Source organism: Oryctolagus cuniculus, chromosome 9 (genome assembly GCF_051225735.1).
Source record: "Oryctolagus cuniculus isolate XC-2025 breed Fujian yellow rabbit chromosome 9, ASM5122573v1, whole genome shotgun sequence".
Taxonomy (NCBI): domain Eukaryota; kingdom Metazoa; phylum Chordata; class Mammalia; order Lagomorpha; family Leporidae; genus Oryctolagus; species Oryctolagus cuniculus.
In genome coordinates, this window is record NC_142875.1 from 671,956 (window position 1) to 694,832 (window position 22,877).

Consider the following 22,877-nt stretch of genomic DNA (forward strand, 5'->3'; position numbering starts at 1 on the left):
ACACTAGATGCTGCGAAGCCCGCACTTCCTGCCTCCGTCCCGGCCTCAGGATACCCTCCCTCTTCAGCCCAGGGGTGATGTCTAAGCCTCAGCTGGTGGAGACCCCACCCTGCTCCTGGCTCAGCTCCCATGGCTCCCTGCACCCCTATGGTTCTCCCCGAGTTTTATGGGGCTTGGAGCCCACCTGCAGGTCTGTGTGCAGGGCAGATCCTGGGACAGGGTGCTGGGGTGCAGGTCGGAGAATGAGAGCCCAGGGCCACCTGGCAGGCCGTCCTCGGCCACACCCACAGGCCAGACCCTGAGGCCAGGGGGTTTGCTCCTGCTGCCCACCTCGGGACCAGGGCAGGGGCTGCCTCTTCAAACGGGGCGTCTGCAGAGCCCAGGCCTGCCTTTATGAACAGGGCTGTGTCTGAGGCTGCTGCTCTGGGAGCCGAGGTCTCCCAGGGGTCAGGGCTGAGGGAGCTCGCACGCTGGCCCGCCTTGTTCCTCATGGCACAAGGGGTGCTGGCTGCAGAACCCACGGAACTGGCCGTTGACTGTCCCGGTCTGAGGTCTGGAGCTGCTACCCAGAGCTGTCCCCCAACCCCGGCCCACAGCGACACAAGCACGGGGTCCTCACAAAGAGGGCCTTTTTATTAGCACTGTTACAGGCAGCCGCTGCACGCGGGCCGGTCCCCAGCACACAATCAGCAGTGAGCCTGGTGTCACACACAGCACAGAACAGGGTCACCCCAACGCCAAACCAGGGCTGGAAACCACTTCACAAGAAAGTCAATGAAAGACCGCCCGCTCTTGCGCAGGAGGCGGCAGGGCCCCGGCGGCCCCGTGCTGACCAGAGCTGCTTTCCCTTTACGAGGCTTTCATCCGAGGAAGGAACGAGGAAACCAACACCAGAATCTGAAGAAGCCGAACGAGCGGGACCCCGGCGGCCGGAGCGCCCCTGCCTCCCAGGGCCCCGCAGAGCTCTACTGTGGTAAATAGGGACGTTTAACCAGTTAGCAACATGTGGAACCCGGTTAGCAAAATGAACAGCTCCTCTCCGCGGCCGCGCCTCCGTGCGGCGGGCCGCGGGGCGGGCCTCGCCCGCTGAAGCAGAGGTGGACAGCTGGCTGGGAAGCGCGCCCCTGCACGCCCGCCCGGGCTCGGGGAGCGGCCGCGGGGCGGGCGGCGCCGGCCGGATGCGCTAGATGGTCTGGTAGCCGGCGTGGCTCCGCTTCCTGCCGATGAGGTAGGCGATGAGCACTACGAGCACCAGGCCGGCCAGGGCGCCGCCCACGGCGATGGGGATCAGCATGCTGTCCTGGTCCAGCAGGCACTCCTCCACTGCGGGGACAAAGGCGTCACCGCTGACCCCACGCCACCCCACCCCACCCGGCCATCGCGTGGCGCCTTTTCCCACCTCAGAAACCAAGGCGCCGACCCTGCTCACCAGCAGCGGGGGAGCCCAAACCTCTCCACCCAGCACAGACACGCCAACAGCCCTGCCCACGCTGTCCCGGCTACTCACCAGACCCGAACTTGTCACCTTTGACCTGGAAAGCCTGGACCCACACCTTGAAGATGCTGAGGGAGAAGGCGGGCGTGACGCGGACATGCTCCTCGGAGTTGCACTTGTAGGAGTTGCCCAGCGTGGCCTGCAGCGCCCTCAGCGAGCTGTTGCTGGCCGAGAAGGCGGGCTCTGCAAGGCGCAGTGGAGGCTGTTACCCCGGCCCCGCCCCGGCCCGGCCTGGCCCCGCCCCCGCCCGGGCAGGCGGGGAGAAGGGCGACTCTCACCCCTGGCATCAGGAAGAGTTGTGTTCAGAAGGACTCCTTGCAGGAAGTACTGGCCAGAACTCGCGTTCTTAAAAGGGAGAAGACAGCCCAGTCACGTGCTGGACTCACCGTGAAGAGAAACGGACTGTGCCCATCAGCCAGGGCTGGCAATCCCAGCCTGAGTGGCACCGGGAGGCCAAAACCCCCGCCAAGGGCCGCCCGTTCATCAGTCCCTTCGCACGGCAAAGTCCACGCGCTCTCTCTGCACGTGGCTCCCCCAGGCACAAAGTGCAGGACGCACAGCCACTGCCTCCGCCAGCCCTGCACTGCCCCTCCTCTCGGGAGCCCAGCTCCCACTGCGGAGCATACAGGAGGCCCTCCCGGGAGGGTCCAGAGTTCCCAAGAAGGTGGGAACTGAGGGGCCCGGGAGACGCCAGACACGTGCAGGGCAGAAGCCACAGTCTCCCCTCCCTGAGGCAGAGCTATGACCGCCGGGGCTCTGCCCACGTTCGCCGTGGTGCGTGGACGTGGCTCAGCAGCCCTGGGCCTCCGAGAGGGTGGGGACGGCAGGTGCCCGAGCTCACCATCCCGAACTGGAAGACCAGCACGGTGCTCCTCTCACTCTGCAGCTCCAGGGTCACCTGCTGGGCGCCGCAGTGCCCGCTGGGCTTGGTCTTGTTCGGGTTGATGTTGAACACTCTGGTCACGGTCTGAAGAAGGAAACCCCAAGTTAGCACTTCTGAGCCCCTCACTCTTGAAGAAACAAAGCGGTCGTGACACTGTCCCTGCCAGTCCACAGTCATTTTAACCAAAGCCAGGAACACCGCAGCACCTGCTGCACACTTCCGGGGAGTCACCTACCTGTCCCTCCAGCAGCCACAGCCCCGGACCTCAGGCCAGCAGGCTCCCCAGGGCCCTGCACTGTGTCACCGGGAGGTCAGTCCACACGTGTGTGCGTGAGGGAGATGGGCCGCTCTACCAGGGGCTGCTTCAGAGCAGGTTGGAGGCTGCCCCCCCCCCCCCGAAGCAGGCCCCGGCATGCGCTGGGAGACCCGTGTTCCTACCGCGTTGTCTCTGTGCACGTAGGTGAGGTTCAGCTGCAGCCCCATGCTGGCCAGCAGGCAAGTCGCGTTGCCGTCACTCACGTTGTACCTGGACACGGAGGGGCTCTCGGGCTTGGGCGGCGGTGAGGGGCTGGGCGGGCTGGGCGGCACGGGCGGCGCCGGCGGTGCCGTGGTCGGGGAGGGCATGTCCTGCCGGCAGCGTGACTCTGGGTGGACGATGGAAAGAAGAGACACTGCCGCCTTCCCGCAGGCACCAGGAGCCACCGCACAGCCTGCATCCGGGCTCCCAGCAGACGCCTGTCCGATCCTCCACCCTCCTGGAGGCACGGGCCGGAGCCACGTGTGCAGGCGGCAGGCTCGGCAAGCAGGAGGAAGCAGGACACAGAGCACCCTCCCCACCGGTCAGCACCTCCTGCCCACACTCAGCCCAGCCTCGGCGCCCAGCCACGCTCAACAGAGGGTCCATAGTTCCTGCTGCTGCCCCGTGGGCCACACACCACCTGCACTGGTGACAACGGCCGTCATCTGGGCCGTCACACGCCAAGCAGAGGGCAGCACCGGCCTGACTGCGGCAGGGAGGCCACGTGCGAGCAGAGGGTCAAGCGGGAAGGGGCCAGATGCCCCAGGTTGCTACTTGGGGTGAGGGCACAGGCGAGGGAAAGACGCAGGCGGGAGAGCGGCGTGGGCAACGCGGGAGACAGGAAGCGCCTTGCGGCGGGGGTCTCCAGCCCCAGGCCCATGCTGGAGAGTCTGCACACGACGGCCCCTCAGAGCTGTCCTTAAAGATTGCTCCCAACACAAACGTGATTCAAGATGGAGGCAGAGCGAGCCAAAGCCTCTGCGTGAGCAGACAGGCCGGGACTGGCTCCCGGGGCAGCCGTTCCCGTGAGAATCAGGGTGTGCTGAGCAACGTTTACATAACTCCACCCAGTTTCTTTCCGCACTTCCGACAGGTGGGGCCGCGGGACCATGGCCCCAAACATCCACAGGTGGGGGAGGAGGGGTGTGCCTCTCACTGAAGCAGAAAGAGCCCCGGATTTAGAGGAGGAAGGGCCCCGGGGGCTGGCCCAGGAAGTGCCCACGAGCTGAGCTGACAGCTGGACTCTGACCTCTGGCTTCCCCACGGCTTTCTGAACCCTCCCAGAACCCTGGAGATGATATGCACAGATCAATACAGGGCAGACGGCCACACCCCTTGACAACTGTTCTTAATGTAGCCGACACATCCGTCTTCCTACCGCATTTTCACGAAGCAGGTTACAAAATGTCAAGTCGTAAACACCAATGCACACCCTCAGAAATCAGCAGGGAGCACGCTGTGGTTCAGCAAGGTCTCGGGCACCACCACTCGACTCACACAAGCCCCGCTGCCAAAGACCTGCGAGCACTCACAGTACGAGAGGAGCCCAGAGGCACCCTGGGAGCTGTGGTCCAGCAGCTCCGGGAGCTGGGGGCACGTCCAGGCCCTCTGCCCCCAGGGACAGGGCAGGCAGGAGGGCGAAGCTGGCCCAATGAGCAGGGGCCACACCCGCACACCCGCAGGTCAGAATCAGGAGGATCCTAATGCCAAGAGCTATTCTAGCACTAGCGCCCTCAACCGCAGCCAGCTGTTCTCCACCAGGAAAGCTGGTGGGTAGAAATGATCCACGACTGCCAGTGTGGGAAGCAGCTTTAGTTCTACTTTTAGTGGCTACAGAAGTCCCTCGATTCACTCACAAGCGCACACATGCCCCGTTCCTCTGCGGACACTTAGACCAGGTGCCCACCTGGGCCTACCTCACACCTCCCGTGAGGCCCAGGTGCTGGGCTGGGTACACCCCACACCTCCCGTGAGGCCCACGTACTGGGCTGGGTGCACCCCACACCTCCTGTGAGGCCCAGGTACTGGGCTCAGACCACACCACACCTCCTGTGAGGCCCAGATACTGGGCTCAGACCACCCCACACCTCCTGTGAGGCCCAGGTGCTGGGCTGGGTACACCCCACACCTCCTGTGAGGCCCAGGTGCTGGGCTGGGTGCACCCCACACCTCCTGTGAGGCCCAGGTGCTGGGCTCGGTCCACCCCACACCTCCCGTGAGGCCCAGGTGCTGGGCTCAGACCACTCCACACCTCCTGTGAGGCCCAGGTACTGGGCTCAGTCCACCCCACACCTCCTGTGAGGCCCAGGTGCTGGGCTGGGTACACCCCACACCTCCCGTGAGGCCCAGGTGCTGGGCTCGGTCCACCCCATACCTCTTGTGAGGCCCAGATACTGGGCTCAGACCACACCACACCTCCTGTGAGGCCCAGATACTGGGCTCAGACCACCCCACACCTCCTGTGAGGCCTAGGTACTGTACTCAGTCCACCCCACACCTCCTGTGAGGCCCAGGTACTGGACTCAGTCCACCCCACACTCCCTGTGAGGATCAGCTGATGGGCTGGGTGCACCCCACATCTCCTGTGAGGCCCAGGTGCTGGACTCAGTCCACCCCACATCTCCTGTGAGGTCCAGGTGCTGGGCTCAGTCCACCCCACATCTCCTGTAAGGCCCAGGTGCTAGGCTGGGTGCACCCCACACCTCCTGTGAGGCCTAGGTACTGTACTCAGTCCACCCCACACCTCCTGTGAGGCCCAGGTACTGGGCTCAGTCCACCCTACACCTCCTGTGAGGCCCAGGTGCTGGGCTGGGTGCACCCCACATCTCCTGTGAGGCCCAGGTACTGGACTCAGTCCACCCCACATCTCCTGTGAGGTCCAGGTGCTGGACTCAGTCCACCCCACATCTCCTGTAAGGCCCAGGTGCTAGGCTGGGTGCACCCCACACCTCCTGTGAGGCCTAGACACTGTGTACTCAGTCCACCCACACCTCCTGTAAGGCTCAGCTGATGGGCTGGGTGCACCCACAGCCTCTCACCTGGCCCGGAATGGAACACAGTCCTGACAGAGACTCACTTGCCTGGCTCTCTGCAGCCTCCAGGCTAAACAGCACCAAGACCATTCCGGAACAATCATCATCTGCCCCACTTCAAGATCCTTAGAAAGAAAATATCTGTTTTGTTCAGAACTTAGCTTCATTAGCAAAACTGACAGGAAAGGCAGTTGAACCTTGGCTTCTGCTTTAATTCCTTGTGACATAAAATCCAGGGGCAGGCGTGTGGCACGCAGGTTAAGCATGTAGTCCCAGCTACATGCTTTCTTTTTTTTAAAGAATTATTTTATTTATTTGAAAGGCAGCGTTACAAAGAGAGGTAGGGACAGAGAGAAAGGTCTTCCATCTGCTGGTTCACTCCCCAGTTGGCCGCAACGGCCGGAGCTGCACCGATCCGAAGCCAGGCGCCTTCCCTGGGTCTCCCACGCGGGTGCAGGGGCCCAAGCCCTCGGGCCATCTTCCACTGCTCTCCCAGGCCACAGCAGAGAGCTGGATTGGAAGAGGAGCAGCCGGGACTAGAACCAGCGCCCATATGGGATGCTGGCACTGCAGGCCAGGGCGTTAACCAGCTGCGCCACAGCGCCGGCCCTGGCTACATGCTTCCAATCCAGATTCCTGCTATGGGCACTCCGGAGGCACTGGAACATGGCCCAAGCGCTGGGCCCTGCCGACCACGTGAGAGCCCCGCACGGGGTTCTGGCCCAGCCCTGGCTATTGTAGCTATTTGGAGAGTGAACCAGCAGGAGGAGGGTCTCTGTCTCTCCTTTATCACTCTGCACTTCAAATAAATAAATAAATCTTAAAAACAAAAATTGGGGGTGGGAGGAGGGCTGGCAGTGTGGCAGAGTGGGTAAAGCCTCCACCTGCGGCACCGGCATCCCATATGGTCACCAGTTCAAGTCCCGGCTGCTCCACTTCTGATCCAGCTCCCTGCCATGGCCTGGGAAAGCAGCAGAAGATGGGTCAAGTGCTTGGGAACCTGCATCTGTGTGAGAGAACTGGAGGAGGCTCCTGGCTCCTGGCTTTGGATTGGTTCAGCTCTGGCCACTGTGGCCACTTGGGAAAGACCAGCGGATAGAGGATCTCTCTCTCTGTCCCTCCCTATGTCTGAGGCTCTGCCTCTCAAATGAATAAATAAATCTTAAAAAAAAAAAGGGGGCCAGTGCTGTGGCGTGATTTGTGAAGCCACTGCCTGCTGTGTCAGCATTCCATGTGGGCGCCGGTTGGAGTACTGGCTGCTCCACTTATGATCCAGCTCTCACCTATGGCCTGGGAAAGCAGCGGAAGATGGCCCGAGACCTTGGGCCCCTGCACCCGCATGGGGGACCCGGAAGAAGCTCCTGGCTTCAGATCGGCACAGCTCCAGCCGTTGTGGCCATTTGGGGAGTGAACCAGCGGATGGAAGATCTCTGTCTCTCTTTGTCTCTGCCTCTCTGTAACTCTGCCTTTCAAATAAATAAACAAATCTTTAAAAAAAAAATAAATAAAGGCAAGAGGAACAAGGCTTTCTGGGCACGAGCATGAGGGGAGGAGTCATCTTGTGACCACCCCTCACAGAAACAAGTCCACTCAACAGTTACTCATGAGGAAGCCACACGGGCACAAGAGACCAGGAGACATGGGCACACACGGAACAGAACTGGCCTGCACCCTCTCCCCAGAGCAGTTGTGGAACTGGAACGCAAGTGGCACAGGAGAGGGGACGGGCCCGTCTGCCAGTTACAGCGCCCACGTCCCTCACTGGGATGCCCGCGTTCAATCCTGGCTCTAGCCCGCTCCAGCTTCCTGCTAATGCAGACCCTGGGAGGCAGCAGTGACTGCCCAGTGAGTGGGCCACTGCTACCCACGTGGGAGACATGATGGGGTTTCCAGCAGCTGGCTTCAGCCCGGGCCAGTCCCGGCTGTTGTGGGCATTTGGGAGTGAACCAGCAGATGGGAGTTCTCTCTCTAATAACACCAAAAGTTCTTTTAAAAAGAGAAGCTGCTCAATCTAGACAGAAGTCAAGTATTTCTACGCAGTTTACAGTAGTATCCAGTCACTTCAGATCTCCTCCCATCTACAGGGAAAACGTTGGTCCATCACTCGCAAAGTACGACACCCCCACGGCCAAGAGGCCTAAAGAACCGTGCACAGAGCAGCGAGAGCTCTGGGCTCTGCGAGGCGCCCTGAGCCACTCCCAACATCCCAACAGCTGTGCTCCCACGAACGCCCACACTGGCTCCCCTGGGCTGCCACACGTGCCGCAACGGACCAAAGCCCCCAAAATGGCAAGTAACACGAGGACCCACAGGTTGTGTGACAGCCGAGGGTGGAAGCGACTGAGCCGCACTTGCTGGGGTCCTGATGAGCAGGGGCCACACAGCTTCCCGCAGAGACTCCATGACCCACGCGGCTTCGAGGAACTTCTCTGGGGTCTCCCCCTCCTGTCACCCTGTGTACTGACACATGCTCTGGTATTTCTGAGAACAAAGCAAGATCCCTTTCCCAAAGCACCCACATATCTACACAGGCACATACAAAACCACACCCACACTGACGAGAGGGCACAGGCTGTGGGAAGGCGTGGGGTGAGGACGGGCTCACCGGTGCCCGCGCTCCAACCCTGGGACTCGACCCAGCAGGCCAGGGCCGGGATGGCCTCCCTGACAGAGGCCTCAACAGTGATGGACTCACGGTGGGCAGAAGCCCAAAGCTGCAGGCGGCCCCTGGCCAACACGAGCCACTGCAACACCACAGCTGCCTCTGGGGCTAGTGTGGCTGGGCCAGGAGGACCCCGCCTCACCCCCAGACCTTCCCCACTTGCAATCACACGGACACTCTGCACAAATGCTGCTGTGGGATGCGGACGGCCGGGAGGCTGTGCCTGGCGGGGGCGGGCACGTATGCAACCATTCCACTTTGCTGAGAACCTAAAACTGTTCTAAAAACGAGTGTGTCTGTAAAAAGAACAATTAGCCTTCAAACACACAGCGGATGTGTCTGGCACGTCCTGTCTGATTTCAGTCTGGAGAACAAAGCTCCCGGTCCTAGGGCTCCTGAGATCCTGTGGAGCCCCCACGATGAGCCGGGAAGCAGAAGCGAGCAGCCAGCACGTGACCTGAGCATGGGCTCAAGGAGCCACACTCAGGCTCAGCCGGCAGGCAGGGAGGTCACAGACAGGCCACACGCCAGACTCTGCTTCCCCTTCTACTGTTCAGAACTAGTGAGAACACAGACGCAGGCCACGGGCGTGGGCACGTTGCATGGAGGTTCCCAGCTGTGAGCACCCGCCCCTCCAAACAGCTGTCACGCCCCTTGAGGTCACCTCCAGCTCCACACCAAGGACGGCTGCAGGCAGAGGCCACACTCAAGCACGTGCGGTCTCAGGTTCTGGCTCGCACAGACCCAGCAGACACTGCTGCTGGCCTGGGGGTAGACAGACTGGGCGGGACCCCAGCTGCACTCTGCGTCGTCGTGGGTGAGAAAGGAGCCACCAGCACTGCCCTGGGGACTGCTGCAGACGTGGCGTGTGTGAGGGGCACAGCTCGCCAGCCTCGGCGGCCTGTGCAGCCTGCTGCCCCGGGGCTCCTCCTCCCCTGCTCGGTGAGCCTATTTCTCCCACTCACACCTGGTTTTCAAGAACGAGGCTCCCTGTGCCCTGGTTCTGTCACCAATATTGCTCCACACTGCATCAGGGGCTGGCAAATCTTTCCATACAGTGACAGCCGTGAACAGTCCAGGCCTGTGGGCTGTTCCCCGTGGCGACAACTCAGGCCTGCACTGGCGGTGGGCTAGCGGCGGGAGCAGTGACCATTTCTGTGTGAGGAGACTGCAGGGGTGGATGTCTGGCTTAGCCCCTCAGATGCTGCTGGCATCCGAATTCCATGCTGGAGGGCTTGGGTCAGAGTCCTGGCTCCTCTTCCAACTCCAGCTTCCTGCTAGTGTGCACCCTTGGAGCCAGAGGGTGTCTGCCACTCACAGAGACCTACACTGAGTGCCTACCTCCTGCTGCTGTGGGCATCTGGGGACTGGACCAGCAGACAGAAGATCTGTTTGTCTGTTTCTCTTTCAAGTAAATAAAACAAAAATTAAGATTTTATATATACACACACAAAAAGCTACTTACTTATTTGAAAAAGGGAGAGATCTTCCCTCTGCTAGCTCATCCCCAGATGGCCACAATGGCTAAGGACAGGGTCAGGCGAAGCCAGGAACTTCATCCCCGTCTCCCATGTAGGGGATGGGGCCCAAGGTCACAGGCCAACTTTTGCTTCTTTCCCCAGAACATTAGCAGGGGGGTGGATCATCAGTGCAGCAGCCGGGACACACACTGGTGTCCGTACGGGATACTGCGTTGCAGGGTGCAAGTTTAAACACAGCCACAGCACTAGCCCCAAGAAATTCATTCTTCAGGAGTGGGCATTACAATGCAGCACGTCAGGTCGACTGTGGGGACACCCACCAATCACATCAGAGCGTCAGCTCACGTTCCAGCTGCTCCCCCTCCAACCCAACTTCCTGCTAACGCCTCCTGGGAGGCAGTGAACAAGACCCAGGTGCTGGCCCCGCCCCTCATGTAGGAGACCCAGATGGAGCCCCGGGTTCCTGGCCCAGCCTGGCCCAGCCTGGCCATTGCAGGTATCTGAGGAGTGACCAGCAGGAGGAAGCTCTCCCTCCCTTTCTCCCTGTCACTCTGCCTTTCAGCTAGATAAAAATAATAAAAATAAAAAAGCAAGGGGGCTGGGGCTGGCGCATAATAAGCCTCTGTACATGTGGGTACCAGTTCTAGTCCCGGCTGCTCCTCTTCTGATCCAGCTCCCTGCTATGGCCTGGGAAAGCAGCAGAGGATGGCCCAAGTGCTGGGGCCCCTGCACCCGTGTGGGAGACCTGGAAGAAGCTCCTGGCTCCTGGTTTTGAACTGACCCACCTCTGGCCATTGCAGCCACTCAGGGAGTGAACCAGCAGATAAAAGACCTCTTTGTTTCTCTGTCTCTAATTGTGCCTCTCAAATAAATAAATAAATATTAAAAATAAGCCAAAAAAGGCAAGAATTTTTTTTTAAAAAAAGAAACAGATTCTTTTAAAAATGTTTTCTTCTTGGAGTCAGTGCTGTGGCATAGTGGGTAAAGACACTGCCTGTGACACCAGCATCCCATATGGGCACTGGTTTGAATCCCAGCTGCTCCACTTCTGATCCAGCTCCCTGCTGCTATGCCTGGGAGGGCAGTAGAAGATGGCCCGAGTACTTGGAACCTGCACCCCCTTCTGGGAGACCCGAAAGAAGCTCCTGTCACCTGGCTTCAGTCTGGCCCAGCTCTGGCCATTACGGTCATCTGGGGAGTGAACCAGCAGACTGAAGATTTCTCTGTCTCTCCCTCCGTCCCTACTCTGCCTTTCAAATCAATAAAACAAATCTTTTTAAAAACCGTTTTCTTCACATCCTGGCTGTACAGAAGCTGGGCCTGCACCAGTGAGGGTGAAAGCCTGGGAGACGCCTGTAACAGACCCCCGTCAGCACTGGGACACGGCCAGCCCCTGGCCGCTCGGCACTGCGCCCTGGTCACCGTGGAGCCTTCCAGCAAGAGGGCTGAGGAGCACCGTGCAGAAAGGCTCAGAGAGGGCAACCCGAGGCTCCAGCAAGCCCTCCTAGAGAGACAGCTGAGGGTAACCAGTGTGCGTGATGTCTGCTGCCTGTTGAGTGTGCCAGGTGTGCTGTCGGGCTGGACACAGGGTAAGCACTTCCTACAATTCCTCTAGATCTCTTTGTTACCCCTAACCGCCTGCAAACGCAGGCTATGCTTCTTACTCCACAGCAGAGGAGCTGAGAGGAGGCGCGGCGGCCCGATGCTGCCTGGTGAGCCCTGGGTCAGTGGGGCAGGTCAGAGGCCACGACCTCCTCAGAAGGGCACCGCTGCTCCTCCCAGGCGCCGGGCACCAGCCTCAGCAGAGCAGGGGCAACGAGGCCTCGTGGCCTGGTCCAGTGGAAGCCGCCACGGGGCCATACAGACCTGCTCTCACCTGCTCTGCCCCTCTGCCGTCTTGAAAACAAACACGTCTGCATTCACCCTCCGCACTGTGGAATGCGCAGGCGCCATGGACGGTTAACTGAGCGTCACCTCCCACACCCACGCGTGCCGCAGCCAGCACTCACGACTCTCAGCAGCACCCAGCAGACGATCCTGCAATGAACCAGCCACCGGACCACCACGCCCCTCCACTCCTCCCCCTGACGCAACCCTGTGCCCTGTGCCCAACAACCCTCACCCCGCCCCACGACACACCACCACACACCTGCCCACGTCCCCTCCTGACACCACCTCGTACCCTGTGCCCACCAACCCTCACCCCGCCCCAGTCCCCACCACATACCTGCCCACGCCTCCTCCTGACACCACCTCGTACCCTGTGCCCACCAACCCTCACCCCGCCCCATGACACACCACCACACACCTGCCCACGTCCCCTCCTGACACCACCTCGTACCCTGTGCCCACCAACCCTCACCCCACCCCAGTCCCCACCACACACCACCACACACCTGCCCACGTCCCCTCCTGACACCACCTCGTACCCTGTGCCCACCAACCTTCACCCCACCCCAGTCCCCACCACACACCACCACACACCTGCCCACGTCCCCTCCTGACACCACCTCGTACCCTGTGCCCACCAACCCTCACCCCACCCCACGACACACCACACACCTGCCCACGTCCCCTCCTGACACCACCTCGTACCCTGTGCCCACCAACCCTCACCCCACCCCAGTCCCCACCACACACCACCACACACCTGCCCACGTCCCCTCCTGACACCACCTCGTACCCTGTGCCCACCAACCCTCACCCCACCCCAGTCCCCACCACACACCACCACACATCTCCCAACTCCTCCTACCCTTGCCTACCAACCCTCACCCCGACTCAGTCCCCACCACACACCACCACACACCTGCCCACGTCCCCTCCTGACACTGCCCCAGTCCCCACCACCCTATCTGTGATTTGTGCCAGAGAACTTTAGAAGGTTCACGAAAACAAGACAAGTTTATTTTGAAGCAAAAGCACTTCTGAAACCCATGCACACAAGCTGTGTTCAGAAAATACGTGGAAAATATGTATTTTGAAAAACTAAGCACGGTTTTCAAATCTTTCTGCACCAAAATAAACTGTCTTAATTTCACTTCCACCAAGTTTCCCAAGAGCCCTTGGCTGTGGCCAGCCAGCGTTTCACAACTCCACAGTGAGCACACGCCTGCCCCTGCCGCTGCCCCGGCCCCGGCCCGGCGCGTCCTCGTCCACCTCCGACGCTCTGCACCGCGGTGTGCCCGCCCCGTCTACAGAGGGAAAGGCCCGTGTGCAGTGCTCCGCGCAGTACGCCAGGGAGCACGGAGGAGCGTGTGCCCACCTGCCTGGCTGAAGCTGTTGTTCCACAGGTAGGCCTGGATGGTGGCGTCCTGCAGGGTGACGGTCACGTTGCCCATGGGGACCTTGCTGTCGCTGACACACCGGTACCTCTTGTCGATGTCTGCCTTGATGTCAGTGGTGGAGCCCACAGTCTTGATGTCTAGGTCGGAAAGGAAACAGGAACAGACTGCCCGTCTGCTCAGAAGCACTCCCCACACTGTCCGCCCGCCTCCTGCCCGCCGGCCCTACCCTTGGAGCTCGCGTTGGGGAACAGGTCTGAGTCTGACAGGTTGTACACAAAGCTCAGGAGCGGGACACTGTAGAGCGTTGCGTTCCTCGTGAAATTGAGGGCCAGGACGTGTCCTCTTCCGAAAGCAATTTGGAGGCTGGGGTTGGACGTGTTCTCTCTACCACAAGAGCTGGTGTTCTGTACTTCTGCAGTGGCTGGCAGCTCAAAGGACGCGTTCTAGGACAACACAATGCCAGCAGAAGCCAGTTAGAACGCAGGGCGTCCAGGCGACTCCGGACACCAGAGACAGACAGTGTTTGGCCTAGTGGAAAGACAAGAGCTACGAAGCCCCCTTCCCATTCAGGAGCGCCTGGGTGTGACGCACAGCTCTGGGTGCAGGCAGCAGGGAGGGCTCATGTGGCTGGGTCACTGGCTCCTCTGTGGCACACCTGTGCTGTGTCTTCAGCTACTGGCTATGGCCTGGGCAGTGCTGGCCACTGCGGGCATCTGGGGAGTCAACAGCAGATGGGATCTCTGTCTCACACGAAAGAAGGAGCTCTCTGGACAAGCTGATGCAAACTCAACCTTCGCTCCATCTCAGACCTAACGGTTAAGGTGCAAGTATTCTTTCCTTACATTTTATTTAAGATTTTATTTATTTATTTGAGAGGTAAAATTACAGACAGAGACACGGAGAGACAGAGAGAAAGCTCTTCCATTTGCTGGTTTACTCCCCAGACGGCCGCAACTGCTGGAGCTCGGCCTATCTGAAGCCAGGAGCTTCTTCCAGGTCTCCCACGTGGGTTCAGGGGCCTAAACACTTGCGGCATCTTCCACTGCTTTCCCAGCCCATTAGCAGAGAGCTGCATTGGAAGAGGAGCAGCTGGGACACAAACCGGCACTTATATGGGATGCTGGCGCCGCAGGCAAAGGCTTAGCCTACTGCACCACAGCGCCAGCCGCTAAGGATTATTTTATTAAACACTGACACCTAACAGTTGTCTGTGGTTGTGGGGAATGCACACTGTAACGACCCTCTCAGGCGTAGGCGTTCCACCCACACACGTGCTGGGACCTTCAGACTCCGAGCGACCCCAGTGCAGCTGTGTCCCCTCTGTCCTCTGGCACACGCGTGCTTCCCAGAAACGAGCACTCAGTATGACACCTCCCTAGCAGACTGAGAAGTCAATCAAGAGAAAATGGACTCAATCACTAATAGAACAAAAAAATTCTGATTCAGTTAAAATGATTTTCCAGGGGCTGGCGCTGTGGCGTAATGGGTAAAGCTGCTGCCTGCAGTGGCAGCATCCCATCTGGGCACCGGTTCTGGTCCCGGCTGCTCCACTTCCGATCCAGCTCTCTGCTATGCGCTGGGAAAGCAGTGGAGGATGGCCCAAGTGCTTGGACTCCTGCACCCACGTGGGAGACCCAGAAGAAGCTCCTGGCTCCTGGCTCCGGATTGGCCCTGCTCCACCTGTTGCAGCCCATTGGGGAGTGAACCAGCAGATGGAAGACCCCTCTCTCTCTCTCTGCCTCGCCTTCTCTCTCTGTGTAACTCTGAATTTCAAGTAAATAAATAAATCTTTAAAAAAATAATTTTCCAAAACGAAAGTAACCGTCACCCTAACGAGTCACAGCTGAGCAATCTGCTCCTTCCTGCGTGGAGACGTCCTGTGGAGGTGCCGCCGCCGCCGCAGAGCGTCTGCACCCCCGTCCGTCTGCACCCCTGTCCGCCTGCACCCCTGTCCGCCAGACGGGCGGCTGGCTCGGACGAGCCGCCGCGGCAGACCCTGCTGTTGCCAAGGCACCACAGGAACCGCCCGACGGGGCAAGGACACGTTTTGTGAAACAATAAAGGACAGGGCGACACCTTGACACCTTTAACACGTCACAAACGGACACCTTAGGAACCCAATACAAAACTGTAAGGTGCTTGCCAAGCATTTACAATCTGAGAGTTTTGTAAAACCAGCCCTCCCCAGTTGTCCTTAGTGTTGAGACACAGCTGCAGAGAGAACAATGGGTCCCACAGGCCAGGGAGCCGCACCGCGTCCAGCACGCTCTCGGCAAGTGCAGATCTGCACGCAGCCCTGGGCCCCGACACAGCCCGCACGGTAACACAGACAGGCGCTGTCTCAACAACAAATTCAAAATAAAATCTGGCTTAGAGATGTATTTAAAAAGCAAATATCAAAGAGAACGAGCACATAAAATGCCCATTAATGGAAAAGTAACAAAGGAAGAGGGAAGAGAAGGGCCAGCATCAATGCACAACACATTAAGCCAGGCACCCTGTATCCCGTATCAAAGCCCAGGTTCGAGTCCCAGCTGCTCCACTTCCAATCCAGCTTACTGCTAATGCGCCTGGGAAAGCAGCAGACAATGGTCCAACTGCTTAGGATCCTGCACCCCAGCTAAGACCTGGATGCAGTTCCTGGCTCCTTGGCCCATGCTGTGGCCACATGAGGAGTGAACCCCTGGATGAAAAATCTCTTTCTCCCTGTCTCTGCTACTCTGCCTTTCAAAACAAAAACTTTCAAAATAGGGGCTGGTGCCATGGCTCACTTGGTTAATCCTCCAACTGCGGCTCTGGCATCCCATATGGGCACCGGGTTCTAGTCCCAGCTGCTCCTCTTCCAGTCCAGCTCTCTGTTGTGGCCCGGGAGTGCAGTGGAGGATGGCCCAAGTGCTTGGGCCCTGCACCCGCATGGGAGACCAGGAGAAGCACCTGGTTCCTGCCTTCGGATCAGCGCGGTGCACCGGCCGCAGCGGCCATTGGTGGGTTAACCAATGTAAAAGGAAGACCTTTCTCTCTGTCTCTCTCACTGTCTAACTCTGCCTGTCAAATTAAAAAAAAAAAAAAAAAAAAAAAAAAACCTTTAAAAGTAAACAAACAAAGGAAGAACTACAAACACACACAGCCTGCTTTTCTGGAGAGATCTCTGAAACATATCTGCTCGTCTACTTTGCTGCACGCACAGAGCTGTTCACAGAACCACTAATGGAGCATTTTAAGCGAAGCAGCCGAGCACCGAGCACCGGGCACCAGGCACCGGGCACCGGGCACCGGGCACCGGGCAGCTGTTCACCTACACACTTGCTGCAGTACAACGATGTATGTGCAGTGAATTCCACAGACCAAAAAAACTAAGTCACAGAGCAACCCTCTGGGCAGGAGAAAGCTCACCAGCGACCCACACAGGAGTGTTTTAACAAGTCACGACCGATCAACCTAACGAAGTACGGCGCCCTGGTTACAAAAGGCAGGAAGACACTCACGATGAACAGTGCAGGAGGACGCACTGGGCAGCACGCACACACCGCAGCAAGGGTCACTGACCGTCCTCAGAACGGGCACAGCTGAAAGGAACCCTGGGACACCGCGACGCTGTGAGCTTCGAACACCCTCACGGGGTCTCTCCCCCTCCCTCTCTCACAGCACACACACCCACACAGGCGGGCATCGCGCTCCCGTCCCGCAGAGAGAAGCCCGAGCTACCGTGCCGGCTCTTACCTTGTAACCACTCTTGCTTTCGTAGATGACGGAGAAGACTGCTGAGAAGTTGGCCATGATACACGCTGTGCCGTTGCTGTTTCTCACCACGAACACCGCTGAGGCGCCATGCACGAGACCTGCTGGTTCCACACAGAGAATCACACACCTTTCCGAAAAGAACCGCGAGCTGTGCAACCACGCTCTCACCCAAAACCTGGCTGTGCTGCTTAAGCCACTGACGAACTGGGTGACTGTGCAGTCCACTGTGGTCCCAACTGGTGTCTAAGTTCGAGCACCTTTTTAATTCTCATGAACCGGTGGTGTGCTAAGAAAAACCACACTGTCTTGGGGCCAGCGCTGTGGCAAGCGCATAAGCTGCCGTCTGCAGCACAGGCATCCCCTATGGGTGCCGGTTCAAGTCCCGGCTACTCCACTTCTGGCTTACTGCCAATGCACCTGGGAAAGCAGTGGAAGACGGCCCCAAGTACTTGGCCCTGGTACCCACGTGAGACCTGCGCAGCCCTGGCCGTTGCAGCCATCTGGGGAGTGAACCAGCCTTGGAAGGTCGGCTCCTCCCTCTGCCTCTGCCTCTGCCTCGCTGGAACTCTTTCAAATAAATAAATCTTAAAGAAAAAAGGAACCAGCACTTCTACAACGTGCACATCTCTTCACGAGCTCTAGAGCGACACATCTGTCTGTGACCGAGGAGGAGGAGGGTCCGGGGCTCTGTGGTGCCAAGCTCGTGTGTGTCCCCCGCCCTGCACTCACACCACGGGCTAGAGCAGCCCTCGCTTTCCCCTCAGTGCCCTCACTCGGGTGGGTGCCTGGTCTTGCGGTTTAGACCACTCAGACAGCTCGCTCGCTCTCTTTGAAACAAACTGAAAAAAAAAATCCTATTTCCTGGGAAAGTGATGGACTGCAATCCACCACTTCTGACCCTCAGGACTCTACAAAACCAAACCTTTAGAGCAACTGCTGCTTAAGCCTAAACCAAGGAATCTAGTCCCAGGACTCCACGCCACCCTCAGCTCCTAGTAACAGCAGTACCAGAATTCTCTGTGCACAGCACAAAGCAAGGCAAGAACGAAGCAGCCTACGGTACATCAGGAAACCTGTGCCGGTAACTCTTTCCTGTGCCTCTCACACACACCCCCTATTACTCGGGCAATTTCCTATTAAAGCTGTTCTTTTTTTGCTTTTAAAAGATTTATTTATTTGAAGGCAGAGTTACAGGGACAGAGAGAAAGAGAAAAAGAGAGAAGAGAGAGAGAGAGAGAGTGAGAAGTCTTCCATCCACTAGCACACTCCCCAAATGGCCGGAGCTGTGCCGATCTGAAGCCAGGAGCTTCTCCTGGGTTTCCCTCGTGGGTGCAGGGACCCAAGGACCTGAGTCACCCTCTCCTGCTTTCCCAGGTCACAGCAGAGAGCTGGATCGGAAGTGGAGCAGCCGGGACTCGAACCAGCGCCCATATGGGATGCCAGCACTGCAGGCGGTACCTTTATCCTCTACGCCACAGCGGTGGCCCCGTTAAAGCTGTTCTTGAGAATGGTTATTCCACCATAGAAATCCCTCGCGGGAATTCCCAAGTTTCTTTTGATGCAGTGAGAGCAGACGCAACGGCCTCGTTCTGCCTGTGGGGTGAGGACGAGTCCCAGAGCCACTGGCGAGCACAGGCCGGGCGGAGGCAGCCCCTGCACCTGTGCAGGCGTGGGTGTGGAAGCCAGAGGAGAGTGCACCCTGCCTCGCACGCCCACATCTGCCCAGGCCTCCTCAGCCTGCGATGAGCTTAGCAGCAGGGTGCTGGTGAGCACGCACGCCCGGCAACGCCTGGCCCATGGCCGACGCCCGCGCCAACTCTCACCAAGCTACTCCTTCGTAAAACACTTTCCTAAATTTAAAAAATCTTCTTAGCAACCCAAGTACTTCACTAGTAGACGCTTCACAGTAAGTAACTTTTTCAAGTGTTTATTTACTTGAGAGAAGGGAGACATCCTCCATCTGCTGGTTCACTCCCCAAGTGCCCACAGTCACTAGGGCTCTGCCGGGCTGAAGCCGTGCACGCAGGAACCCAGACCCTCGGGCATGACCTGCAGCCTCCTGGGTGCACAGCAGGAAACGGGGTGGGAGGCAGAGGTGGGACTTGAGCCCAGGCACGCTCCACCTCTGATATGGGCAATTATGTCCATCCCGATGAAGGGCTTTATTTATTTTTTTTTTAAAAGATGTATTTACTTATTTGAGAGGCAGAGGCAGAGAGAGAGATCTTCCATCTGCTGGTTCACTCCCCAAGTGGCCACAACGGAGGGAGCTGGCCAGTCCAAAGCCAGGAGCTGTGGCTTGTCTGACAGGCAACTGAGCCAAATGGCAGCACCTGCAGGCGGCACCCACGGGTGCCTGTGTCTGTGGCAGCCGTCCACCCAGTCTCAAACACAGTGGTTCCCCCGGGTCACAAGACCACAGCTCTGGCTGCTCCTTCAACACTCCCACTTGCAGAAATTCCAATCTGAGACAAGCACAGCTGTGGGCAACACACACGCTTCTGAGTCAGACCTCGGTTCTTGGTGGTTCCTCCACCCTGAACAACCGTGTGCTCCTGGACCTGCGGCAACCCCAGCCCTCAATCCATCAGCACTTGGTGCACCTGACACAGTCTGAGTCGGCGAGCACTGTAAGGCACCTACTGTGTGCCAGGCACCGCCCTGTTACCGTCAGTTACCGTGCTAACCTGACGACGAGACTCCCTCCTGCAGAGCTGGAGACCAAGGCGCACAGACGCTGACCCCTTGCTCCAGGTCACACCCCAGAGACTGGTCCCGAGCCCGGCCCGGAGTGGGTTCTTCTGCCTGGCCCAGGCCTGACCACACCGCCTCCAGGCGTGGTGAGGAGGGACCAGGCTTCAAAGCGGCGAACTCCTGAGGCAGAGAGCTGGCGTCTGGTCTAGAGGTTACCACGGGTTCAGATGCCTGCATCCCACCTGCACAGCCACCTGGGTTAGATACTCAGCCCCACCTGATTCCAGCTGCCAGCTCATGTGTCCCACAGGAGGCACAGTGATGGCTCAGAAGTGGCTGGGTTCCTGCCACCCACGTGGGAGACCTGGACTTAGCTGGGTCCTAGCTTTGGCCCAGCCCAGCCCTGACTGGTCAGGGCGTTGGGGGAGTGAACCAGCATATGGGAGTTCTGCCTCGCTGCCTTTCACATAATTTTTAAAATTATGGAACACAGGCTTTGACATGAAAAAGGCTGCTATCTGAAGTCTACCCTTCGAAGCGCCAGCTTCTCTAAGCACACCCTCACCTGTACCATCTAGATTCCTCAAGCCCAGGGGCTTCCCTGGTAATCAATGAAACGCACAATCATCTATGGAGATTGAAGGGAGAGAAAGACCAAGTCCGACCCCGCACACGGGCTCGCAGCCTCTGGAGGCCCTGCAGGTGCGCACACGCACACACACACACACCCCCCTACAGAGCTGCCTCGTGCTGAGGGCGGGGCCGTGAAGACCGGGCATCTCCTCACACGGTACCAAGCAGGGCGAGCTGTCGGGCAGGGCCGGGCCTCAGGTGGGGGAGGCAGAGGCCCGGGCAGGAGCAGTCGCAGTACAGCCGACAGAGACCACAGAGCACGCGCTACACTTCCTGGTATGCACAGAGAGGGGCCCACCATGCAGACTTTACCACAAACAGAAACTCAAAGCCACAGGTTCACAAAAACACTCCGGTCTGCAACCTGGCGAAGAATTCAGGAGCGACTCTCAGGCCCAGGGCAACGGTAATGCGCACGAAACTCTCCACAGTGCCTAAGTAACAGGTCTCCCGGTGGCCCACAAGTCAGACGACTGCTGCTAGTCCTACGTGTCAAATACAAGTCTCCCCAGGTCTGCGGAACACTACAACAGCTTTAACTCCAGATTACTAATGAGAACAGGAACTGAAGAATCAGTTTCTTGTAATGAAAATATGCCTTTTGGTGTTTTACATTAAAACTTTTTTTTTAAGACAGACGTGAATTCAAGTTGGTAAAAGACCTTTTGAAGAGCTGGGTTGTACTTGAATACAAAACCCGAAAGCCGCTCTGCTTCCAGCCAGCTCCCTGCCCGGGCTTCCAGGGCCCTGCCACCCACACGGGAGGCCCGAATGGAGCTGCAGGTTCGAGGCTTCTGCCTGGCCCGGGTGGCTGAACCAGGGGATCCCAGTGCTCCGCCTCTGCCTTTCAAGTAAACAAACAGTTAAAAAAAGCAAAAGACGCTGGGCGTCGGTGCCGGCTGGCTGCACCCCAGCTTCTGCCGGACGGCGCTCTCCGGGCGGCAGCAGCGAGGACTCCGGGCACTTGGGTCCCTGCCACCCACGTGGGAGACCTGGTTTGGGTTCATAGCTTCGGGCCACAGCAGCCATTTGGCGAGTGAACCAGAGACTGGAGGCTTGCCGTCTGTGCCTCTCAAAAAAAAAAAAAAAAAAGAAAGAAAGAAAGAAAGAGAAAGAAAGAGCCCAATCGCAGGCACAGTACTCCAAGCTGCCCCAATACTAACAAGTTACGAATCTTCATTTTATTGATCCCAAGGCCGGTGCGGTGTGCTTACAAAGAGTGACGCAAGCTTTGCGACGCGGGAGAGCTGGTCTAACTAACCGCACCTGCTGCCAAGGGTCACGGGCGCCCGGCCCCGGCCAGGGCGTCTCTTGCGGCTGCTTATGCAAGTCCTGGAATACGTTCGCTCAATTAGCAAGACAAGACCCATCCGCAGACGGAACTGTGGGGTTCGGGGGGACTCCACCAACACCCCCAGCGCTCACGCGCAGGTGCGCGTCTACCTGACGCACGCGCATCCTCTCCCGGTCCCTGCGACCAGCTCCGCACGTTACTGGGGCGGGGGTCTGCGGGCCGGGGCCGAGGCAGGTGGGCGTCCGGGCGCACACTCCGCCCTCACCCCTGCTTCCCGGAGCGGGCACGGCCGCCACGACCTCTCCGCCCGGGGGCCGGGGCCAGGCCCTCTGATCGCCCGCCGCGTCCAGCGGCAGGGCGAGGGTCCCCGCGCCAGGCTCGGACCCCCCGCGGCACCGCCCACGGCGCCCCCCGAACTCGTCGCCGGTCCGACCTCGGGCTGCGCGCAGCCGGGCCGTGGCGGGGGCTCCTCCCGCCCCGCGACGCCCGCGCCCCGACCCGGCGGCCCCGTCCCGCCGCCTCCCGCGGCCTCACCGAGCAGCAGCAGCAGAAGCAGCGGTCGCCGGGCGCCGCCGGGGGCCTCCATGGCGCGAGGCGGCCGAGCCGGTGTTGGGAGCCTGGCGCGGGCCGGGCGGCGTCGGTTGGGCCTCGGCTGCGGGCGTGGAGACTGCGGGAGGGGCGGCGACGACCACCGACTCGACGGGCCCGACAGCTGCGGCGCCGGCACCAAGGAGACCCCACGGCCGGCAGCGCCTGTCACGTGACCCGCGCCGCGCCCGCCGTCACGTGAGCCGCGGATCTCGCGAGAGCGCGCCCGTCGTGCGCCGGGGCTCGACGCCCGCAGGGGCCGGGTCTCCCGGACGTCCCCCGCCGTCTGCGCGCGTGACCTGGCCCGGCACGTGACTGTGGGGCCACGTGACCGGCCGCGCCCCCTCCTCCCCGGCCCGCCCCGGGCTCCGGGGGTCTCCGCGCGAAACGGAAAGTGCGGTGGCTCCGGGGAAGAGGAAGGAGAAAGGCCGCGGCGGGGGAAAGTGAGGGCCGGGAAAGCGGAAGCGCGCGGGCGGGCGGGCGGGTGTGTGCGGCTGCCGCCCGCCGCGCGAGCAGAACGCACTCGGGGGGCGTGCGCGCGGGGAGGGGGACCCTGCGTGCTGCGGGCGCCGCTGCCGCGCTCGGTGCGGCCTGAGGCCCGCGGCTGCCCCTCTGCCGTCGTTGCTTCCTCCGCGCGGCCAGCACCGCGCCGGGCGCGCTAAGGGGAGAGGCAGGGCTCAGCCAGGGCTCGGCGGCCGCGGGCGCGGGTCCCGCCTCCGGCTCAGCCCGCGAGTCGCTGTGATCACTCCGGGGAGGCGCGGGAGATGGCTCGGGGACTGGGGCTCCGGC

General features: G+C 59.8%; 1 protein-coding gene across 2 annotated transcripts; it reads right to left on the minus strand.

Moving 5' to 3' along the window:
* Positions 1–612: 612 nt before the first annotated feature.
* LAMP1 (lysosome associated membrane protein 1) lies at positions 613–22,278 on the minus strand. Of its 2 annotated transcripts, none has more exons than XM_002723463.6 (9): positions 22,035–22,278; positions 16,859–16,977; positions 13,365–13,581; positions 13,117–13,275; positions 2,817–3,022; positions 2,337–2,462; positions 1,774–1,840; positions 1,508–1,678; positions 613–1,323 (listed from the first exon to the last, which is right to left on the minus strand). In XM_002723463.6, exons 1-9 carry the CDS (start codon positions 22,084–22,086, stop codon positions 1,184–1,186), a joined length of 1,257 nt encoding a protein of 418 aa, XP_002723509.4. In that variant the 5' UTR covers positions 22,087–22,278; the 3' UTR covers positions 613–1,183. The 2 variants fall into 2 exon arrangements, with proteins under 2 accessions (XP_002723509.4, XP_008250129.4); XM_008251907.5 differs by having other exon boundaries at positions 16,859–16,980.
* Between the last annotated feature and the right edge of the window lie 599 nt (positions 22,279–22,877).

Excerpts from the sequence above, each read along its gene's own strand:
- LAMP1 (XM_008251907.5), bottom strand. The coding sequence starts at position 22,086 with ATGGAGGCCCCCGGCGGCGCCCGGCGACCGCTGCTTCTGCTGCTGCTG. Across the intron at positions 13,276-13,364 it reads CCCCAACGCGAGCTCCAAGG|ACATCAAGACTGTGGGCTCC; the intron begins GTAGGGCCGGCG and ends TTTCCGACCTAG. Across the intron at positions 2,463-2,816 it reads ACGTGCACAGAGACAACGCG|ACCGTGACCAGAGTGTTCAA; the intron begins GTAGGAACACGG and ends TTCCTTCTTCAG.